This window comes from Platalea leucorodia, assembly GCF_965183815.1.
Source record: "Platalea leucorodia genome assembly, chromosome: 4".
In the NCBI taxonomy this organism is placed as follows: domain Eukaryota; kingdom Metazoa; phylum Chordata; class Aves; order Pelecaniformes; family Threskiornithidae; genus Platalea; species Platalea leucorodia.
In genome coordinates this window covers 111,120,629-111,139,472 of record NC_138826.1, presented here as the reverse complement: position 1 = coordinate 111,139,472, position 18,844 = coordinate 111,120,629, and the positions used below count along the sequence as shown (strand labels likewise).

At 37.5% G+C, this 18,844-nt stretch overlaps 1 protein-coding gene across 1 annotated transcript in view; it reads left to right on the top strand.

The window, feature by feature from the left end:
• CPNE8 (copine 8) overlaps positions 1-18,844 on the top strand; it is a gene marked incomplete at its 5' end in the record, with an annotated part of 110,655 nt that overhangs the window by 39,521 nt on the left and 52,290 nt on the right. The window contains 4 exons of the mRNA XM_082311147.1: positions 734-810; positions 11,197-11,260; positions 16,325-16,428; positions 18,232-18,336. Coding sequence (XP_082167273.1) covers positions 734-810; positions 11,197-11,260; positions 16,325-16,428; positions 18,232-18,336 — 350 coding nt within the window. The remainder of the gene's footprint in view (positions 1-733; positions 811-11,196; positions 11,261-16,324; positions 16,429-18,231; positions 18,337-18,844) is intronic.

Genomic DNA, 18,844 nt, shown 5'->3' with positions numbered 1-18,844 from the left:
CAGTGTCTTGATTCTCATTACTGTTTGTGAACAAATCTCACAAGCTACTGTTGCCACTACTGCCAGTGATGCTGGGAAGAACAGAGCTAGCAAGCTCTTTTCACTTGCAAGATAAGGAGCATAAAATTTTTTTCAATCTACATACAACGGTTTGAAAATCCATTCATATTTTATACTACTTATGTTACAGGGAGATATAATATGAAAATTAGCTGATTTTTAGTGATATAGTTAAATTATAAAACACGAAAATAAAGTCTGTCATTAAAGCAGTGCTTATGTATAGTTGTCAGTCCAGGATAGTCATACAGATCCTGCACAGACCTGAATTTCTGCCAACATAATTAACTTCCAAGAAATTCATAGAATCAGTGTAGAATCTCTTTATAAAAGAGAAGTTTATTAAAATGCTCCAGTTCAAGAAGGTAAAGAAACAGTCATGTTTCTAATGCTTTTAAATTTTTTTCCATCTCAGTTTCATTTTTGTTGATGAAAAAGGCAATATAAAAACAGTAAGTGGAGTGCATTAGAATTACTTCTGTAAACGTAACCCAGTGTTATGTAAAATATGTAATAGTGAGTCTGTTTTATGATTCATTATTACATAATTATTATTAAGATGCAATGTTCACCAGAATGTGTTTGACAATAGTGAACAGCCCAGATAAATGGGAAACCAAATTTGTTTCAATGTGAAATATGAACTCTGATGTTTTATGTTACTGTTTTTCAGGATTTTTTGGGACAAATGTTTTGTACACTGGGAGAAATAGTTGGATCACAGGGGAGCAGACTGGAAAAATCAATTGTGTAAGTATGTCATTCTTGAATGGTGGATGAATACGTACTGCTTCATGAGATGAGAGTTGTGGGTTTTTTCACTGTGAGGTATCTCGATATATGGAATTGACAGAAATGGCTTCTAAGAGGGAATAAATTGTTAGGTACAAGAGAAGTCTTTCTTTATAGACTATGATAATTTAGGCTTCAATTTGGACAATTAGCAAAGGAATCGACTCATCCAAAATTTTTGTCAACTTCATTACATCTTGCATTAGAAATAGTTTGAGTATACTAATCTTAAAAATGTTTTTCTTTCTAGTTCGCAAATGAACGCATCGTAAATCTTTATTGCCTTTTGTTCAAGCATCAAGGAAGAAAACCCTCACTGTTTCAAATCTAAATATTCCTACTTGTATTTCTATTGTTACCAATAATACAATTCCCAAACAATGAGGCAATCCGCAGTAGCAAATATTTTCTATTTTTCCTACTAAATTTATCAAAAACTTTCTTATGATCAATGGATTTTTCTCCCACTGAGAGGATTTTGATGTTTGCAAACCATTGTTCATAGGGATGTACAGGTATTTAAAATATGAATTATTTGAACAATATTCATTTTCTATTCCTAAGTAATGTTTGAATAATTGAAAATATTTTACAATTTTTGTCTAAATGTATGCTACAAATTCACATATGACATTAAAAGCAAACATTTAAAGGTGTAGGTGGACATTTCATGTGATGGTAATATCTTTTGATTTGGAATTTTTGTGGGTTTTTTTTTTTCTTTTAATAGTAATGGCACTGCAGTGAATGATCATGAATTTGGTTACTCTTGTCTGATGGAGCGTTCTTGTCCCATTTTACTCGGTTCATGATGAGTAATACATGAGAGTTACTTCATTTACTTTTCTTCATCACTGGTTTCCTTATAAGGGCGGATGAAGTTTTCAGGCTTAGCAAGCCTTATATTATTCTGGGCCAAACTGGTGGAAACACCACACGGGGCACATATTCTGACTTTGTATCCAAATAACAAGAACCAGGATCAAGATGAACTGCAATTTGAAAAATTCAGAATGTACTTAGATATTATTTTAGTATAATTGCAAATACAAGAAGACTCCCTAATCAAGGTATATTAATGATGCATTATTAATCTGGTGTAAAATTCTTAAGGAATATGTTCCTAGCCGTACATTTTCTTCTATGTATATATTTGATGTAATTAACCATTTCTGTTACTCAGGTGACCCTTTTATATCTATCTTTAGTGGTTTATACGGTTTATACACTACTTATCTTTTCGTGTACGTGTCTTGTATCCTGTACCTGTCAACTTCAAACTTAAACATTAGTTTAAGCAGTAGCTTTGAAATCCTGTGAAAAATCTCAGAAGTCAGTATTTTGTTATCAGTGTCCAAAATATACCAATGGTAGCCTTTTTCCATAGATTTTATTAGAGACTTTTTTCTTGTTTATGTAAAGAACTTAAGGATAATTAAAAAAAAAAATGCGTTTCTCTGGTTTGTATCAAATAGCATGGTGATGTTCTGTGGAGGTCATCCTAAACTTTTAATCTTGTTGAAAACAGTGGCCAGCTTCAAGGAGACCCACATATGACAGCTATCATTTTCTCTTTCAAGAACTTTGAAGTGTTGAGCTGTCATGCTAAAAACTCTTCTCAGTACTTGAATCCAATTAAATTCTTAAATTTTTACAATTCCAACGCAAGCATAAGCTTGGAAAAGTATCTGCAGTTTCTTATTTCCATGCCAAAAAATAATTTCAAGTTGTCTCTAGAACTCTGGGTGAAATAACAGTTCAGAACAGACCATTTAAATTGGTAAACCAAAAGAGAATTTACATAGTTTTCCTTTAATTTAATCTAAGGGTCCTTATGAAATCATAAAAGCTTTATTTTAAAGTGAAAGAAATATTTCCATTACAAAAACTATGGTAAACTTTAATTATATTTTGTTTAGAAAATATTTTAATGGTATTTAATCTACTTGAATTTCTGAGACTTATGCATACCTGAAACAAATGCTTTTGTATCATAAATGTCAGGGGTTGGCTAGCACTGCTTTGTGGGGAGGCATTCCTGTAATTATGCCCTTCCAGTCCATTAGCCTTGACTAAATTCTGTCTGTAAATGTCTTATTTCCAATCATTTGGTTTTTGTACAAAGGCAAATTTCAGCTATTCAGCAGGACTTGTTTATCATACAGTTCATGCTGAAAAATTGAGTAATGTGAAAAAACTTGAAAAGTCTTTGCAAAACACTTCCACTTAGTGTTTTATCAAAATAAGCCTTTGATTTAGTTTCCCCAATTTACACCCAACTGGAGATGATTCAAATTGATTTGTAACAAATGTAAGCTGTTAGTTCTCTTGCTGAATTCCATGAGTGCTGCGATCATTACTGCTGCAACATCCTTTAGCAATATGATTCATATTCTCTGTAATATTCAGAATTGAGGTCGGTAATAAATGCATTTTTCCTGAATTTTGAGGGGTTCCAAATATAGTTCAGTCACCTGATCACTGTATTTACAGACTCAGTCTTTATGACAAGTCCCTAGTAATCCTCCCTGCCCCCGCTCCCCCCCCACCTCTCCTGCCCTCCTCACCCTCTCTCCTCAAGGACTACTTTTTACACTATTTATTTTTAAATCAAGGGCTTAATTGTCCTATACATTGACAGTTCTATTAATGTTACTACATGTTCCTTATTATTTCCCGGTATTGGTGAGACTGTGCACACTGGGAAATACTTCATTTTAACGGTAAATAAATTCTTCAACTCCGCAGGTGAGGAAGGTTTCAGTATCTGCAGCATAACTCAGGAAAACTCTTACAAACACACTATTTAAACTTAAAACCACACCTGTGCACACAGTAACATAATGTTCGAAGCAATACTGCTTCACTGTATCACTTCCTTAAATAATTTGGAAACCTACCCAGAAAAAGGTACCTTAAAACTGTGTCACTTTCTGTTGTTATCAAGGTTTGCAGATGAACCTTAACTTTTAAGATGTCCTTCAATTTCAGTAGCTCATCACAAGTTGTCTGCAATAAAATAAATACTGTATAAAAATTCACTAAAAAAAGAGTAAAAAAAAAAAAAGGCAAAAGAGAAACAAGCAAACAAAAAAAAAACCAAACCAAAAAAAGCCAACCCCAAAAAACTAAAATTGACTGCATCAGTATTATGAGTGTTAAATTACTGTTTAATAGATTATGGCTACTGTGGAACAGTAGGAAACTGCTAATTGTAATCTAGCTCCTGCAAGAAACCCCCGCACAAACAAACAATGAAGAATCAGCTGATCAGATTATCAGATTTCTAATACAATCATACAAAATGATTAACTTCAGCAAATATTGGGGTTATTAGACAGCAGTGTTTTGCAATTCTCCTCTTAATCCCATTCTGGATATTAAACTTTTAAAAACCTGTGCAGGAAATAGCCTTCAGGACAAGTATAATAAGTGGTATAATAGAAGAGGTGTGTTAGGTTATGTGATTAAAAAGCTTGTCTGCAGACAAAGGAGAAGAGCGGCACAATGGCAGGTGGAGGAGCCCAAATAGTACCTTGCCCTGGCTACTCCCAGGCCCATCCCAGGATACCCAGCAGCCCACTGAAGTCCCATCTCCACACCCACAAAGGACCACAGAGGTACAAGGCAGGTGGGAGAACTCCAGTAACCCAATTAGAGAAACAGCCCCTGCCCGGCTCCTGCCAGGGCTGTCCCAGGAGACCCTCAGCACCACGGGATGGGGACACACACCCTCTACTTGTTCTGGACATGTTTTTAGTTTTTGATGGTGAGCAGGTTGGTTGCATACTTTGGCTGTCTACTTGAGCACACAAACACTATCCTGTCTATCGGGAGAAGAGGTTGGCCCTATTTTGTTTACTTCTGCTAAAAAAAAAAAAGTTCACTAACTTTTCACTACCTAGGCCTAACTTATGCCAGCTGCCACAGTGAATTGCGCTGTTGCAACTTCATGGACTGTTTTGACTAGTTGTCAGTTGACTCTACTGGAAGCCTGTGGTGACTTGATCAGAGAAAGGTGCTGACTTTGAAGAACCGAAATTTAGTAAGACAAATCTTGCTGACTTCTTGAAGGTCTTTATAGTTCTTTCTGTCTTCAAAGTGGTAAATTATTCAGCACACTACGCATTTATTTTCTGAGAAAATTCCTGAAATTTATTCTAAACATGTAGATTAAAAATCATCCATTCACCAGTTTGCCATCACTTGGTACAGGTTAAGTGAAGTCTGAAGTGAGTAACAGATGAAGTTTAAAGTTTGAAATTAGCTATGAGAAAGGAAAAGATATCAGAGAAGATTCTATGGAAAAAAGGTCTTCTAATTATTTCACCGTTGTGTGGGCCTGTGTAATACATTTTCTCTTGGGTATACAAGCATTATTCAGGTCTGGCTTCTGATACTCTGTTGTATGGCAGTTACTAAGTGGACTCAAATCAGTTATCCCCCCTGAAGATTTTTGAAATACACCTTCCTTTTTGTATATGTGGTGTGGGTAGATACTTGTTAATGTTAATGAGAAAGTGTTCCTGACTTTTTATCAGCTCTTCCCAGTGTTGAGGTTTTATTTTGTCATTGGTGCTTTTGACAGTGCTGTGGCTAGACAACTGTGCCTCATTGATTGTGCACTCTGGACTCTCTGAAGTCTGGATACCTTGGTGTCTAGGAGATATTTGTTGTCTTATATTATTCATTAAACCATTGCATTACATTTCAGGATTGTTTGCTTATAGACGTGTGTTTAATGTCTCTTGATACACAAATAGCAATAATTCAATTGACAATATTGCATGTCTTCTGTTCCTAAGGATATTTACTGCTTTGAATTTACCGTTCTCTTTACAAAGTCAAGTCCACATTCACGTAACTTGAATGTTCTTTATGATGTATCACTTGAGATCAGAGAGCTTCTTCTCTTCACAGTATTTCTGAAGTTCATTAACATTTTGCCTTTTCTGTTCTGTGCCAATGGATGTACAAAGAAGAGAATGCCCAGTGCTGTTTTAGTCCCAATCAGCTACCCTACTGAAGTAGCACTTTTTGTACTTAAGCAGCTTGAGAAGCTTGAATTCCGCTCTCTGATTGGCATTCAAGTAAGCTCTGACATTTTTTTCAAAATCAGAATTAGAAACACTTGAAGGTTAAACTTCAGATCTATCTACTTTGGACATTTACAAAAGCCTCATGAGATTCCGGACTCTATGGCTGCCACGAGCTGGCCAACTCCAAGTCAGATTGTATATCACCATGGAAAGTTCCCTTAGAAAGTCTACCATGAAAGGATGCTCTTGTCCTTCATCAAAATGAAGGTAAAACATCTCAAGCCTAGAGGGTCACCATTGCAGTGGTCTGTCAGGCAGGCTGAAACATACCTTGCCACTAACCTTCACGGTGAGTGCGAAAGTGAAGATATACACGCACATTTTTCTTCTTCACCTTCACAACAGGCATGACTTGCAGTTTCATTGGTCTTACTAGCACCAGCTGATTACACCTCTGAGGCATGAACCTAATAGTATTTGGTCTTGGCAGGCATGAGGATGTCTCCTGAACCTCCCTCTCTGTCTCTGACACCATTAAGGGCTTTGATGCAGACTCTGTCGCAGAAGGCTCTTGCTCCCAGTATAGCAGTGCACTAGCCTGTTATCACTGTGACTATGAATGTGTTTGTTCAAGAACATACTTTGTGTTGCACTTTATTTTACAGACTGACCAGGTACAGAGGTGAACACTTGCTCTGGATAACTTCTCTTGGAATATAAATCTAGTCATACAAAGCAGGTGAAATGGAGAATTTGATATTTTAACAGTAATGTTTACTCTCTTTACCTATTGGGTTACTAGATCCATTAAATACCTTCTCAAGACAAGCTCTATGTGTAATATTTACTCAGACTGGCCTTGCATGTGCCAGTTGTATTAGCATGAAAGGATGAGGTGCAGATGTATCTACTTCCAGAAATGACACAGCTTTATTTTTCTCTCAAGGCAGCATCACCTTCTCAGACATTATTCAGAATTAGATATTTGCATGTTCTGTCTTCCTAGAGAGAAGATGCTAGCCACATTTATAACTCTGAGCAATGCTTCTTTCAGGATTACTAAGTGCATTCCTGTAGGGATTCCCTTTAATGAGGAGGCAGAGCCATTGCAAAGCTTAATGAGCATTCTATGCTAGTTATTCACATCTGAGTGCCATTGCCTGCTAATGAGGCTGTACTGGAGCCTGCTGGCCTATTTTGGGAAGTTCTTTCTTCTGTCATCTTGCTGTGAACATAATTGATAGAAAAACATCTGAACCCTGGAATTGGGACTTCCTATGTATTTGTCCTATCCTCTTGTCTGTGGTTGTGACTGCCAGAGGGCTAGGTTCTGTAAATTCAGGGATAAGACTGTAAATTTTTGAATGATCTGAAAAACGTTCCATCCTCTGCCTCATTGCAGTTTCAGCTTGCAAAATTGGAGGCTCTGTTTAACCTCTCAGGTTTGAATTCCCAGATAAATTGTCATCTTTCTCCGATTTTTTCACCAACTCTGGAAAGGTCCTCATTTCAGTCCTTGTTAAAGCCCAAGTGGTCTTCAGAGTGTCCTTTCAAACTTCTCTAGGTGCTGGAGATGTGGTGTCTCAATCGTGGAATCATTTGTTCTAAGGAGACAATAATTACCCCTCAAGACTGTATCTTGTCTAGAGACATGCAGGTTTTGTTGAGGACCTTTCATTTGATGATGGTTTTCTGTTCGGTTCCTCTAACAGTCAAATTATTTGCTCCCTCAAATACTGCCCAATTATTATTCCCTCAAATACTGTCCAGAAAGAGGTGATCACTGCAGAACGCCTGCAGGTTGTGGGCTCTCAAACCAGTAGGAGCCACTGAAACGTAGATCTTCCTCGCATTTTACCTTCCTTTATTCACCCTATTCACACTTAGACTGGCACATTTTCTATATATGAGTGTCAGATAACTAGCACTGAGTGTTGGAGTTGACAGTGGTTACGCAATACAAACTGCCTCATTATTACCCCACAAACAGTGATCTGTAACCCTTTCCAGAGAAACTTATCCTGAGAAATTGGTTGCCTGAACATAAATTCTGTATTGTCACTTCAGTGCTATAGAACCAATTCCAGGGCAGCTCAATACTAGCTATTCCTTAAAGCTAAAGAAGATGGGCAGTGGCACTGCATTCTGGATTTAAACAGGTGGAACTCTTACACGCTCGTCTTCAAGGTAGTATTAGTCAGTGTTTCCCTGGCAATTAGAAGGACTGGTCTGTCATGCTGAATCTCCAAGGATTGTGTTTTCATACAGTGATAAGACCAGCTTGAAATTATTTTGTTATTTTCTCACAAGGCATAATTGCTAGTTAAAGGTCTTTCCATTTGGCTGATCTGTGACCACTGAAGTTTTTGTCAGGGTGCTGACTTTACATTTAAAAGTTTGGTTTTTTTGTTTTTTGTTTTTTTGTTTTTTGTTTTTTTTTAATGAATGGTTTGTAAGGGAATTTGTAAGAGAACAAATTCTTTAATGTCTGCAAATGCTCCAATACTTTTTTCATGCTTGTAGTCTCAACACAAGCATACAAAGTTCATACTTAATAGCATCACAAACTGTAGAGGTCACTTGGTAGAGTTTTTAGTTCCTGAATAATGAGAACTTTTTGTTCTATAGAGAAATTCTGTGCTAATCTTGATTAAGCATTTCACCTCTTTGCCAGCCATCATGGTAATATTATCCTTCTTTTATAAGGCATGTGTCCTCAAGAACCTTGGTGATACGTCAAGCCAAACCTTAACCCCAAGTGCTTTCAGATGTGACTATACTGCATGTACTTTTCATGTCTACTCAACAATCAAGAATTCCTTTTTTTTTCCTGACATACCCACCCAGATGTCTTCAGGGGATTGCCTCTCCAGTTTCCCCCGTCCTTCAGAGTGATAATTCCAGACACATGTATCTCTTGGGGTTGGGCCTCCCTTGGCCTTCATGTTCATAAGATGACATGAAGCATGTCTTTGCATAAATGTCTTCATGTGCAAATCTCAGTGTGAGACAGGCAGGTGTTGACTGCCATGTGTTATAACTGCAGGCAGGGTGGCACAAGATTCTCTATCAAATGGCAACTGTTTGGTGACTCGTTTGTCAGAAATGGGGCTTGCTTATCAACAGTTTACTTCAGGCCTCCAGCTCTTCAGGAGGTGACGGGAGTTGTACTTTTCACAATCTAGCTTCTGACACAATAGTCTTTTGGAAGTGTGATAAATCTATTTGCCTTTTCATACCAAAGGAAATGTTTGATGCTTTTTCTTCAAAGTACTATCACTGCCCAGACTGAGTCTCAAATGTGTCCCTAATGGCACAGTTAACTTGTCTTAAATACTTCAGTAGGAAGAATTTTGGTTCAGGTAATGGTATTTCTGATACCGATGCCTTCTATTTGAGTTGGTATAACCTACAGAATTGTGGTGCTGGGAACTTCTGTTTTCTTTAATTTCTATTTCTTTCTTACCTGTCAAAGCCAGGGTCACGGTTGTTTGTTCTTGAAACATTTTACCATGTAAGGTCAATATCACCCTGATAACAAAATCATTTCTACTACTGCTCTTACTATCAAATTTCAAAAGTTTTTGAAGCTTCAAGAAGTACTGTTCAAAAGAAAAAATGCAGCTTTTTCATCTTTTGAAAATCTGAGATTTCAATTTCAATATCCCATTGCTACAGAGGCTAAAATGGGTAATTTTCAGTCGTGAGCTGTTGAAGGGTGACAGCTTTAAAACCAGATGATTTGAAGATGCTGATAAAACTATGAATCATGCTGTGTAACATTTGGAACGATGAGATTTTTTTTTTCTGTTATTTGAAGAAAATTCTCGTGTTTGGTCTTAAAGTATTGTACTTTAAAAGTTACACCATAATAAATGGAAGAGTGCCATAAGTTTTGTATGTATTTAAATCGTCATTTAAAATTTCACAGCAAGAATAGTTTCCCTATCCACTGTTTTCCTAGTGAAATACAGACTTGCCATGTAGCACTGAGGAGGTCCAGGAGAGTAGTCATATATCTTTCTGATTACTGGCAAATGACTGCAGCAGTATAGGAGCAGCATTCTCTGATGTATTCCTTACAGACTTAAACATCAACTTCTAAACAAGAGTTTCAGTGAGCTTGCATAAATTGCATCAGTATTTGCTCCTCTATTCATAATTTCTAAACTTTTAGCTGCTTTTAAGAACTATTTTCCCACCAGTTCTTCGTTACACCACAGTCTTGCTAAACTTATTTAAAGTTGTAGAGCATTGTAAAAAAATTCAAAATGATTAAGGAAACTAATAAGTGAAATAAGAACAACAGTAAATTTTTACATTAATGTTTTCTCATAACAGAAGAACAGGAGTGCCCTCTAGTTCTCTTAGAAAAGCCTAAAAAATACTATCAATTTGAAAATACAATTTTACCTTAATGTCTCCTTGGAAAGTAATTTTATTCAAATGATTAATTATTTTCAAGAAAGACGTAAAGAAATAAAGAACTAGAAATGAAATGAGCATAAGCAATAGCATTTGTTTTGAAAAAAATCTAGAAGTAATTGCCAAGGGGTGTGCTAAGGACATACTAATAGACATTAGGGTATTGCAGAACTTCTCGTTTATAGTATAGCATCATACAAAAAGTTGCATCTAAATATTTGTACTTCCCCCTCCAGCGCCACCCTCCCACTCCCCAAAAGGCTGCTGCCACTGAATACTATCAGACTATGTGTGCCTTTTCTGTTCCTATATTGGCCTTTATGCTAAGGATCCGTTTTGTGCTTTCTGGTGTTGCAGCAGCATGTTTTTAATTGCTGTCTGGGTGAATTATAATTTATTTTGCAAATACTGTATCTGATATGATGGTGACATTATTATGTGTTTTCATAAACATTTCAGAATAAATACTGTAAAATAAGGCTGGTGTATATTTTTAAATATATTTTAGGTATTTTGTTTAAGGAAAACTTGCAAAAGGATGCTTTTCACAAATCAGTAAGTTGTTGAGTCATCTCTAAACAAAACATCAATGGGAGGGTGGAAAATAGAATTCTGATATTGTCATTTCGCTCCATTTAAACTTCTTATGCTATTTCCTTTAAAATTGAAACTGATTTGTTTCTTGCTAGTTAGAGTAAATATGCAACTCATTTACCGATTCACTTAGGATAAACCAAGTTTTTTTACATAGGACAAGTGACAGAAAAGGGCAACTGTTGGTTTTGTGACTTGAAAGCTTACGTTGTGCTTATCTGTGTCAGTTGTAACTTTCATAAATGATATTAAAGAAATGAGGTGATGTAGTTGTATTTTCTTGCAGAGGAATTCCTGGGAAGAAATGTGGAACAGTCATAGTAACAGCTGAGGAACTGGGCTGTTGCCGAGTAAGTGTGTGTTCATTGCTTTTTGAAAAATAAAATGAAAATTATTTTGTGATTTACACTGCAACAGGTTATCAAAGGTACAATGTATAAATTTGCATTTTGTGATATATGTAAGAAGTTGGGATACTTTTTTCCTGTCAGTTACTCTTAGTTTTAGATAGCAGAAGCAGAAGGAAGCAGAAAACAATACAAAGTTTAAAGTTTTAGCTTCTTACATGAGTTTTAAATCTAGTCTTTGTTTCCTCAAGTAATTAATCACATTTTAATCTCTTAATGTCCAATTTTTAACAAAGATCCATTTGTTTCAGCCATGGAATTATGTTTCCATTATGGAATATTGACGTTACATGAGCATCAAAGTAAAATTTTTGATTTTTAACCTTATAATTAAAAGTATGCTAATAGTGAGTCATATTATTTAAAAAAACGTGAAATTGATGTTTATTGGAAAAAGTAGTAAAGTATTTCAAAGAATCGCCATAAAAGAAGAGTTTAAACAGTTTTCTTTAAAGAAAGTGAAGACAGATGCGTACTTATTAAACAGAAATACGTATTAATGACAGATGCGTACTTATTAAATAGAAAACAGAAGAATATCGGGGCGAGGGGACAGTGGGGAACTTGGCTCGTTACGGGGAGAAACGTGGTTTGGTCGTGACCTTCTCCAAGAGTGTCACCGCTCCTCCCCCTTCCAGGGTTCATGGAGAAGTGGACTGGACGGAGCGATTTCATAGGGAAACAGAGACTGGAAGGAAGAATAAGGAAGGATTATAGATATGGGGTGATAAAGACCAGTTGGAATCTGAGGAAGGGGGCAGTTTGTCAAAGCATGGTGTATATTGGATGGGGCTGTAGGGTGTATCTTTGAAGAGTTTGCAATGACAAGGTAGCAAATCTTAAATGAAGAAAGCAATAGTATCAGACATTTGATGACAATGTACAGGGGATCTGGAGAGTACAAGATTAGATACATAAACTTACAAGAATACCTTGAAGCTTGAAGAGATTTGTTTCTGGGGTTTAGGTTTTGTAATTTGGTGGTGTTGAGGGGGTATGCTTCACCTTTTGTGTAACTTCTAACTTTTGTACCACGTCGTCAGGGGTTAATTTTTTTCTGTTTATGCAATAGTCATGTTTCTCTTTTTACTAATATATCCAACAGCTAATCTGTTTAGGCCTTATTTTCTTAATTTCATTAGATATTTAAAGTAAAAGGAAATCCTTAATTTTGTGGCCTATTTCCAGCTTACTCAAGTTTGTATTATTTCTCTGCAGAAGTGGTATAGTGGTATATTTGAATAGCACATGGGCTCAAATCTTATTTGCTTTTTCCAGTGTCCTGGTTTCAGCTGGGATAGAGTTAGTTTTCTTCTTAGCAGCTGGTAGAGCGCTGTGTTTTGGATTTAGGATGAGAATAATGTTGATAACGCACTGATGTTTTGGTTCTTGCTGAGCAGAGTTTACACTGGTCAAGGACTTTTCAGCTTCTTGTGCTCTGCCAGGTGCATAAGAAGCTGGGAAGGAGCATAGCTAGGACAGCTGACCCAGGCTGGCCCAAGGGCTATGCCATACCATATGACGTCATGCTCAGTATATAAGCTGGGGGAAGAAGAAGGAAGGGGGGGACATTGGGCATGATGGCGTTTGTCTCCCCAAGTAACTGTTAGGCGTGATGGAGCCCTGCTTTCCTGAGGATGGCTGAACACCTGCCTGCCGATGGGAAGCAGCGAATGAATTCCTTGCTTTGCTTTGCTTGTGCACGCAGCTTTTGCTTTACCTATTAAACTGTCTTTATCTCAACCCACGAGTTTTCTCACTTTTACTCTTCCGATTCTCTCCCCCATCCCACCGGGGGGGAGTGAGCGAGCGGCTGCGTGGTGCTGAGTTGCTGGCTGGGGTTAAACCACGACATCCAGGCAGCCTGCCAGTTCTGCACAGATATGTTAAAAGGGTGCAGCAACTCAGTCTCATTTAACTCCCATTTAGCAGTAGGAAATTCCTGTGTTACTAGTATGAATGAATAAGTATGGTCATGGAAAATGCCTGTCATTCCCCTCTGTTTTACGTTGGCTCAAACTTTTGTATGTAGTACATGATCAAAATGTTCACACTTTTATCAGATGACAAAATGTGTACATCATTTAATTGCTTTCTTGCAGAAATTGTGCTTCTATATTTCTTAAGTTAAGCTTCTACCATTCTTGAGACACGTGCCATCACCCCAAGCATTTATTAGTAACCTTAAAAGAGACTAAAGGCAATTTTTTTCCTGATATACTGTGTTTATCCTCCAAGACCAGCATTTGTATCCCAGTTATAACAAACTATTTAAAAGTCATAAATACGTCATTAAGTCCATAATCAGGAATCTTTTTTTTTCTTTCCCTTTTAATGAAGACAAATACTAGGTGCCTTCCAAAGCCTTCACGTTCTTCCAGATTCGCCCCACTCAAATTTTACATATATTTGTTTTTACAAATTTTACATACTAGTTCAAAATCACCGAAGGGAGCTTGCAAAGAATTTGGGACTCGGTGTCTCTCTGTTGCACTCTCTTTTGCATTCTCTGTCATGCTCTTTCATGTGCACACTCTCACACAATTTCTTGCGCTGTCTTACTAGCTGTCACATACTTTCTCTGTGATATTTTCCTACCTAAGAATTAATCCAAATACTGAAAAACCTTATCTGATCTTCTGAGATTTTTTTGCCAAACTTTTATAGCTCATATTCAGAATAGGAAAGATTTTTAGAATCACTGAATTGCTGAGGTTGGGAGAGACCTTGGGAGATCATCTAGTCCAACCCTTCTGCTCTTCTTAGAGCAGGTTACTCAGGGCTCCGTGCAGTCAGGTTTTGAGTGTGTCCAAGGAGACTCCACAGTCCCTCTGTTTCAGTGTTTCACCACACTCACAGTAAAAGGTGTTTTCTTGTATTTAAATGGAATTTCCTGTATTTCAACTTGTACCTATTATCACTTGTTCTTCTACCGGATACGACTAAGCTGAGTCTGTTTACTCCCTCCCATCAGGTATTTATACAAATTGATAAAATCCCCCTGAGCCTTCTCTTCCCTGGGCTAAATAATTCCAGCTCTCTCAGCCTCTCCTCATATGAGAGATGGTCCAATCCCTTATCATTTTAGTGACCCTTTTACTGGAATCACTCCAGTATGTCCATGTCTTTCTTGTACTGGGGAGCCCAGAACTGAACACAGGACTCCAGGAGTGGCCTTACCAGTGCTGAGTCACTTCCTTCACCTTTCTGTCAGCACTCTTCCTAATGCAGCCCAGGAGGCTATTGGCCGCCTTGGTGTCCACCAAGGCCCCCCAGTCCTTTTCTGCAAAGCTGCTTTCCAGCTGTTCGGCCTACAGCCTGTACTGGTGCGTGGGGTTATTCTACTCCAAGTGCAGTACTTGGAATTTCCCTCTGTTGAACTCCATGAGGTTCATGTCGATTTGTTTTTGCAGCCTGTACAGGTGCCTCTGAATGGCAGCACAACCATCTGGTGTATAAGCTGCTACTTCTAGTTTTGTATTGTTTACAAACTTGCTGAGGGTCTACTCTGTCCCGTCATCCAGGTCATTAATGAAGATGTTAAATATTATTGGCCCCATTTTTGACACCTGGGGTACACCACTAGTGGCTGGTCTCCAGCTGGACTTTGTGCTGCTGATCATGACTCTTTGAAGCCCAACAGTTCAGCCAGTTTTCAGTCCACCTCACTGCCCAGTTATCTAGTCTGTAATTCATCAGTTTGTGAACAAGGATATTGTGGGAGACAGTGTCTAAGGCCATACTAAGGTCAAGATAAACAACCTCCACTAGTCTTCAATTCATGAGGGAAAGCTTCAGGTTGATCAGGCATGAATTTCCCCTTTGTAAATCCATGCTGACGACTCTCAGCAACCTTCTTGTTGTTCATGTGTTTGGAAATATTTTCCAGGATTATTTGCTCTATCATCTTTTCAGGGATTGAGGAAAGACTGGCCTGGATCCTCTTCCTTGCACTTTCTCGAAGATAGGAGTGACATTTGCTTTCTCCCAGTCCTCAAGAACTTCTTCTGAACATCATGATTTTCCAAAGATAATCAAAAGTGGCCTCACAGTGACATTAGCCAACTCCATCAGCACTCGCAGGTGCATCCTACCAGGTCCCATGGAATTATGTATGTCTAGTCTGTTTAAATGTTCCCTTACCTGGTCCTCCTCTACCAAGGGCAAGTCAGGCACCCAGGATTCTTGAAGGCAGATCTTACCAGTAAAGACCAAGGCATAGAAGGCTATGAGAAACGCGGACTTTTCCATGTCCTTTGTCACCTGGTCCCCTGCCCCACTCAGTGGTGAGCCCACATTTTCCCTAGTCTTCCTCTTGCTGCAGTTATACCTGTAGACCTGTTCATGGAACACAGTCTTCCAGCAGGCCTTGCCCCAGTTGGCTGGTGAGTCTGCAGGTTTATCTTTGCATTTATCATCCTTCTCGCATTCTTGACTCTGCCCAAAGAGGTGACCATGTGTGACTACCAGTTTGCCTGACCACAGCAACAAACCTTTTCTCCTTATTTGTCATCAGAATGGGTGTATTTGGTATCTTCCACTCTCATTTTCTGGAAGCTTCTAGACTCTTAATAGCAAGCTGCTAAGCCGTTTGCTTTACAGACAGCAGGAGCAGACAACTGCAGGTTTAAGTCACTGAAGGAATGAGGCTTAGTTGTGTCTCACTGGAGTTTTTAAAATTAATTCTAATATGCATTCCTTGCCTGTGAATCTACTTCCTTCAGAATGCAACTTTGGATGTCAGAAAATACTGGAAAAATCCCAAGGCATTTAGTGTAGAAATTTACCCTTCCTCTGCACCCCCTTATGAAGGAATTATTGGTTCCAGCAGTTCAAACTGCCCTATAAGGACATTAGAGGAATGCGAATATGTAGAGGGCATCTAGAAAGCAGATACCCTCATTTATTTTGTTTTCTATTTGTATGGTTATTAGTCAATGATTTTTTGTTTAGTTTAGTGTAGTAAACTGCATGTTGTATGTAATTTTCCTGTATTACCCATTTCAGGATTCAGTTTTAATGCAATTTTGTGCGAACAAACTAGACAAGAAGGACTTCTTTGGGAAATCTGATCCTTTCCTTGTATTTCATCGAAGCAATGAAGATGGCAGGTAGATGCTTGTTAAGTATTTCTGCTGCTAAAGAGTAGGCAACTTACTTATTTGCAGATGGTAATATAGTTTCATTTTTTTATATTTGTCAAATTAAGTTGTGTTTCTTTTATAATGTTTGTTGGATTCATTTGTTGGAAGTATATCATGTTATGCAGTATAGGAATAAAACTGTTGTAACAAATAGATCAAATATTGCAACTCAGGGTTTTAAGAGTTGAATGTATGATAAATATAGAGCACTATGAAAATTAATTGTAATAAAAAATAGTTAAATAGAATTTTAAATTAAATAGAATTCTCAAAGAAAATTATAGCTGCAGAATATGCTAATGCTTAGGAATTGTTTTAGGTAAAAACATTTTATACTGCAAATTTGGAAATATCTTTTATCTTTTTGACAGAGTTCTAGGAAATAGAATTCAAAAATACCTTAAATAGAATTTTTTTTTTTTTTTTTTTTTTTTTTTTACAAGTGGGTGTTTGCTACATTCATGCTTTAATTTGTTAAAGGAGGTTAATCTCTCCTGTTCTGCTGCTAAGACTTGACATGCTAACTTCTGGTCAACATACTGCTTACATGGGGGTCTACTGGCAGGTTAAGTTTTGGAAACTGACAGTCCTCACATATAACATATCAAACCAAAGGCTAGACATGTATGTTATTACTTGTTTCAGTAGCTTAACTGGAGCAGTTGTTAACATAAACCCATGTGTGGGTATATGTGTGTCTGTTCCCTGCTCTTTCCCTCTTGGAGGCAGATTATAGGAACAGCTTCCTGAATAAATGCTGAATATCTTAAATTGCAAGCCTGGAGGAGTTATGGCTCCTTTGTGAGTGGCATTAAGGTCATTAGTGGAATTTCTCTGGGCATTACTGGGAATGCTGGTATATGCAGTTTCTCTTGGCCTTGAGTGCAATGCTTCTCCTCTTCCTTCCAAGAGGTGAGTGGTGAGCCACTGATTCTTTATTGCTCTCCTGAATCCAACAGGAGTTCGGGGCAGAATTTCTGCACCCATGGGCAGAAGGATGCTCTCTTTTCTGTCTCTTAGCTTCAGGCATGCCTTCTGAATCATAGCCAGGATAAAAACATAGGCCTTTGGAATGTAAGGAAGATACTCCCTCAAAGGATGCCTTTAGTTACATCTGTATGGAGAATTTCAGTAGCAATTTCACCAGTGACCTGGCCTCCTATTTTCTTTTGAACAATTCAGTCTCAAAGATGAGGATTCAAAAGAAATATTTTAATTTTGCATCATTTAGAGAAAGCAGAACACATTAAAACAACTCATTGTATTTCCCCTGAGACAAGGTGATTGTGGGATCTCACAGAAGCTTATATGTTTTACCTGACACAGCCGTGGTTAAAAAAGTCATAGACATAAAATGGGCAACAAGCATCAGAAAGCCATGACTCCCTTGGCTCAGTTTCTTAATCGCTAAGCAAGACCGTTTTCTTTCTGGATCTGTGACTGATTCCTGGCTGTACAAGGCCTGTTTAAACAAGTGGGATGGAGACTGCTCTTGACTGAAATAACTCACTGAATGGTTGTAATTCTTGTCAAAGTTTTGGGTAAAAACATTTTGGGTTTAGAGTTGTTTAGCACCTTAGTCTGTAATCTCTCTCAAACAGGTCTGTCCTCTTCAGTCCTCTCTTCTCTCTGATTTTACTGCATTTCTTTTTTTCTTATCCTAAATTTTATGTGGATATTGTATGAGTGAGTACAGATTACAGCTCTTTTGATTCCATGTTTGATGACACAAAAGTACATAAATACAAAATGTATCTTTTTTTATTACAGTTTTACTATCTGCCACAAAACAGAAGTAATAAAAAATACATTAAATCCAGTGTGGCAGGCATTCAAGATTTCTGTCCGAGCACTGTGTAATGGAGACTATGACCGGTAAGCTATAGGTTAAGCTTTCTCAGCATATATGGTATTTTTCCCCCTAACTCATGTATTCTTTTATATGTAAGTTTTTCTATGCAATTCCATTCCTGATGTTATTTAGGTTATTTAATCAGCATTTTGAAAGGATAATATGTGTTCAAAGCCATTCATCACATTAAAGAATTTAGAAAAATAAAGCCAATATGCTAAATCTGTAGGAAATGTTAGTGGTGATTTCTGGAAAAAAATTCTTCGCTCTCTATGGTGTGATTAAGAAACAGTTAGAAAGAAAAGACTAGTTTGAAGAATGGACACTGTTACTAGCATGCACAAGTATTTTCTAATAACGTTTCGATGAAAAACAATTATGATCTGTCTTCCTTGGGTGACATTGTAATGTGAGAGGATGCTGATAAATGAAAGCCTTTAAAATATATAGGTAAGTACATGAGAAACGCAGAAGGTAATCATCTTGTGCAGGTTTGAAGTTTTCAGTGAGCCCATGCAAAAGGATCCATCT